The sequence below is a fragment of the Spinacia oleracea genome, chromosome 4 (genome assembly GCF_020520425.1).
Source record: "Spinacia oleracea cultivar Varoflay chromosome 4, BTI_SOV_V1, whole genome shotgun sequence".
NCBI lineage: Eukaryota > Viridiplantae > Streptophyta > Magnoliopsida > Caryophyllales > Amaranthaceae > Spinacia > Spinacia oleracea.
Window position 1 is genome coordinate 47,573,234 of NC_079490.1, and position 5,205 is coordinate 47,578,438.

Here is a 5,205-nt window from a genome sequence, read left to right on the forward strand (position 1 = left end):
TTCAACAAATTAATCATAATTACAAATTAGATTGCATAATTAACAAGGCTAGGCATTCAAACTTGTTAAACATATACAGTAGGTCAATCAAAAATTCAAGATTTATCAACAAGAATCGCAAATATTTAATTTAACATCTTAAATTTACGAAATTTTGCATTCGAAAAACTAAAACCTTCGAAAAGTCATAGTTAGGCTTCGAATTTGAGAATTCTGGGTTCGGCAGAAAAATACTGTTTTTGTCAAAATTTTAGAATGCCTTTTACATGCGGAATTGACACAAAAATCACTCGATTTGGATGAGTAACGAAGAAACTGCCGAAAAACTGCGTACGTATAATTAAATAAACGGATATTTCATGAAATACCCCCGAGTTTTGAAGTAATTCACCAAATGCCCATCAAGTTCCAATAATTCACCAAATACCCCTGACAATTGACTTAATGTCCCAAATACCCTTACTTTTAATGGTCCGTTAGTCCGCCGTTAGCCTAGTTTCATAATTCACCAAATACCCCTATTATTCAACTTATTTCACCAAATGCCCCAAACTTAAAAGTAGTTATTCTGATGTTCCAACGACTAGTTTTTTCGTTTGAAAAGTAGTTGTTGGTCTTGCTTGGCTATAAAAACCCACTTTCTGGATGTTTCTTGTAATTTAGATGTTGTTTTTATTTGTTTTTCTAATTGCATTAGATTTGTGTCATGAGTTTTTTTTCAAATTCATCATCCACACACAATGAGTCCACATATATTAGAGTACCTAACCAATTTTGCTATTGTGATAGGAAATTTGTCATCTGAAGCTCCGATACAACACTCAATCCGCAAAGGTTGTGCTACAAGTGTACAAGTGTGATCCTTGCAACAATCTTAGATGGTGCAAGGGAGTAGTTGAGCAAGAAAATAGAGGGCAGCAGCATGAAGGACAATACAGGGGAAGCTTAGACGAAGGAGAAAGTACTGAAAATAGGGGAAACAGTAAGATGCAATAGGACTTGAAGCAAATGAAGAAAAAGCTAATATTGTAATGTCAATACAAGGCATCTTACTTTGATTTTGAAATGAAGAAAGGCTAATCCTATTTATGTCATGGTTTGGGATGGACAGGCAGAACTTAGGACTCAGGAGAGTAAGCAAGTACTTTTAGCAAAGAAAGGTCAAGACTTCAGAGAACTCTTAGCAAGGAAATTGGGAGGCAAACAACATGTGAAAGAAGTCCGAGGGCAGGGTCTTATTATTGGTATAAAGTTGGATGTACAAGTTGGCCCGCTAGTTGATGCTTGTCGAAATTCAGGAATGTTAAATTGTTAATATTAACTGCTAGAAAAGGAAAATAGTGAGATTGGTTCCTCCACTAACCTTATTAGAACAGGAGCTCGAAACAGGTTCTGAGATTCTCCTCAAGTGTTTCCCGTCCCTGGGTTGAAGCGGTGGAGTTGAATTTGTGTATGATGAGTCGATGCCTGTCAAATTTCCTTGTGACATCAATAGATCCAAAGCTCATAATTGGCATCGTAGCTGTAAATCAGGAATAAGTTTCCTAGTAGCTTCTCTTTGGATATGCCTTGGGTTTAATGTACAAATTGTCATTTCAAGATATCCCACTCGTTAATCAGAACATTGATTTTCTTTGTTGCTTGGATTCATTTCATAAGTATCTTTCTCCCTTATTATAAGACTTAGTTTGTTATTTTGATACCTATAAATTGCATAGCTTTGTATTGAGTGGAACACACAATCAACATTATTATTTTCTCTTCATACTACGTTTGTTCAAAATTAGCCTTTAGATATTATCACAACTTTAGTGGATCAAGAAGGCATAAGAAAACAATAAGCAAAGACTAATTTTCAAACGAAAAAGCTAGCCGTTAGAACATCAGAATAACTATTTTTAAGGTTGGGGCATTTGGTGAAATTAGTTTAATAATAGGGGCATTTGGTGAAATAAATTTTTTAAAAAGGGGCATTTGGTGAATTATGAAACTAGGCTAACGGCGGACTAACGGACCGTTATCCGTAAGGGTATTTGGGGCATTAAGTCAATTGTCAGGGGTATTTGGTGAATTATTGGAACTTGATGGGCATTTGGTGAATTACTTCAAAACTCGGGGGTATTTCATGAAATATCCGTTAAATAAACGCAATTTGCAATTAATTAACAATTACGAAAATTAATCACCCCTTTTAATTCTTGCAAATTTGTAATATTTAACCATGTTCATGCAATTTAGATTATGAAAATAATAAGAGGCTCTGATACCACTGTTAGGTTATGATACATATGACAATTCATAAATCATGCGGAAAAACCATTTAGCCAGGAATACATATTATTTACACATAATCATATAGCATAGTTTAGATGCATACTCTTTGTTGCGTGGCTTCCCTAGCTGCGCCCGAACCGAACAAGAACAAGTCTTTAGGACTCCAAGTGTCGTCCCTCCGTAGATAGTCCACAGCACGTCCGGATCCGCCTTAAGATTGACCAACTAGAATCGCCCTTAAGGTACTAAAAATTTCGGCACTTTTGAGCAAGGAATGTGTCTGAATTTTTCTCTCAAAAACTCACTTTGAATACTTGAAAAACTTGTTGTAAATTGTGAACCCAGGCCACATATTTATAGGGGTATGGAAAGAGAATTGGAATCCTATTAGGATACGAATTAATTAAATTAGAATCATAATAAAACTCTTATTTAATTAATTTATCAAATAGAATTAGGAATTTAATCATTAAACGAATCCTGTACGTTTTAGGTTTCGTATGTGAACACAAACACCCACGCACGCACAGCAGCCCACGAGGGGCGCCATGCGCGCGCGCCCACAGCCCGAGCATCGCAGCCCACGACTGCCGCAGCCTTGGGCGCGCGCTGGGCCTGTCTTGCGGTGGGCCTGGCGCAGCCTTGGGCTGGCGTGTTTGTGGCGCGCGTTTCCCTTGCTGGACGTGGGCCTGGCTTCGTGGTGGGCCTTCGTCTAGCAAGCTCGTCCGATGCTAATTCGTACGACGCGCTTCCGATTAATTTTCCGATTCCGGAATTCATTTCCGATACGAACAATATTTAACATTTCCGATTCCGGAATTAATTTCCGTTTCGAACAAATATTTAATATTTCCGTGTCCGGAATTATTTTCCGATTCCGATAATATTTCCGATTCAGACAATATTTCCGTTTCCGGTAATATTTCCGATTCCGGCAATATTTCCATTTCCAATAATATTTTCCGATACGTACCATGTTTCCGTTTCCGGCAACATCTACGACTTGGATAATATTTATATTTCCGATACGATCCATATTTCCGTTTCCGGCAATATCATCGTTTCCGGAGTATTCATTTCTTGCTTGTGACGATCTCAGCTCCCACTGAAACCAAGATCCGTCGATTCCGAATATCCATAGATGGAGTATTTAATGCCATTAAATACTTGATCCGTTTACGTACTATTTGTGTGACCCTACGGGTTCAGTCAAGAGTAAGCTGTGGATTAATATCATTAATTCCACTCGAACTGAAGCGGCCTCTAGCTAGGCATTCAGCTCACTTGATCTCACTGAATTATTAACTTGTTAATTAATACTGAACCGCATTTATTAGACTTAACATTGAATGCATACTTGGACCAAGGGCATTATTTCCTTCAGTTGGCCTGCAGGTATGTCTTGGTCACTCAAGAAAATCCTTGGTTGTATGCACCTGGTGGAATGAGTTGGGGGATAGAGTACTGTTATAAAGCAAGGTAAATTTTCTATTAAGCTCATGTACCAGCATCTAAGTGGTACTCACACAAAGGTACCTTGGAGGAGAATTGTATGTAACAACTTGGCTACCACTAAAAGTGTGTTTATCCTATGGCTTGCAATGTGGAGAAGGCTCACTACCATAGATAAGCTTCTAACTTGGATAGTTGTCACTTCTGATGTTTGTCTGATGTGTGGTTCTGGTTCTGAGTCTGTGGGTCATCTGTTCTTTGAATGTGGGTTATCCTCTGAAGTCTGGTAGAGGGTGTTGGACTTCTTGCACTTCACAAGACCTGTTGCTGGGTTCACTGCAGAAGTCAAGTGGATGATCAAGAGTAGCAAGAGAGGTAAAGGTAGACATAAGATGTTGTTGATGTTCTTTGCAGAGAGTGTTTACTCTTTATGGCTGAACAGAAATAGTAAGGTTTATAACCAACGTAAAACTGCTACTGAACTGTTCAAAGAAATTCAGTTCAGAGTAGCTAGTAGAGTATCTAATGAGCTTAGTGATAGGTTATGATATATATAAATCATATATAAATCATGCGAAAAAAACATAAAGCCAGAAATCCAAATTAATTGCCACATAACAATTAGCATAATTTAGGACACATACACTTTGTAGCGTGCCCTCCCTAGCTGCGCCCGAACTGAACAAGAACAAGTTTAGCACTCCAAATGTCGTCCCTCCGTAGATAGTCCACAGCACGTTCAAATCCGCCTTAGATTTAATTAACTAGAATTGCACCTAAGGTTCTATGAATATGTTCGAATATTTTGGCAAATATTATACTTAGTTTTAATCCTTAAAACTAGGTGTATGATTGAAAATTATGTGTACATAAATTTGTGAATGCCATCACATATTTATAGAGTAGGAATATGAAATTGGAAGTCTACTAGGATTTCAAGAATTCTAACTCTAGTAGAATTAGAGTTTCCTTAAAACTAGTAATTCAGAAAATTAATCTAATCCTAATCGCTTAAGGATTCTATGCATGCACAAACTCCAACACGCACACGAGCACGGCCCACAAGCGAGCAGGCCATGCCCGCGCGCGCACGAGAAGCCCATCGCAGGCTTTGCAGCCCACACGAGCTCGCTGCCTTGCTCGCAGCCCGCGTGCTGTATCGCAGCCCAAGCGCTGCTTCGCAGCCCACGTTGCTCGCAGCCTTGGCGCGCTGGGCCTGGCGTGCCTTTGGCTTGCTGTGTTGCGCGCTGAGCTTGCTGGACGTGGGCCTGGCTTTGTGCTGGGCCTTCGTCTAGCAAGCTCATCCGATGCTTACTTCGTACGACGCGCTTCCGATTAATTTTCCGATTCCGGAATTCATTTCCGATTCGAACAATATTTAATATTTCCGATTCCGGAATTAATTTCCGTTTCGAACAAATATTTAATATTTCCGATTCCGGAATTATTTTCCGATTTCGATAATATTTCCGATTCTGA

At 39.0% G+C, this 5,205-nt stretch overlaps 1 protein-coding gene across 1 annotated transcript; it reads left to right on the forward strand.

Moving 5' to 3' along the window:
- The first annotated feature begins 3,773 nt into the window (after nucleotides 1-3,773).
- LOC130471512 (uncharacterized) lies at nucleotides 3,774-4,274 on the forward strand. Its single transcript, XM_056841693.1, has 2 exons — nucleotides 3,774-3,968; nucleotides 4,017-4,274. Exons 1-2 carry the CDS (start codon nucleotides 3,774-3,776, stop codon nucleotides 4,272-4,274), a joined length of 453 nt encoding a protein of 150 aa, XP_056697671.1.
- Nucleotides 4,275-5,205: the final 931 nt, after the last annotated feature.

Coding starts and splice junctions, on each gene's coding strand:
- LOC130471512 (XM_056841693.1), top strand. CDS start 3,774: ATGTACCAGCATCTAAGTGGTACTCACACAAAGGTACCTTGGAGGAGA. Junction 3,969..4,016: donor GTGGTTCTGGTTCTGAGTCT/GTGGGTCATCTG, acceptor GAAGTCTGGTAG/AGGGTGTTGGACTTCTTGCA.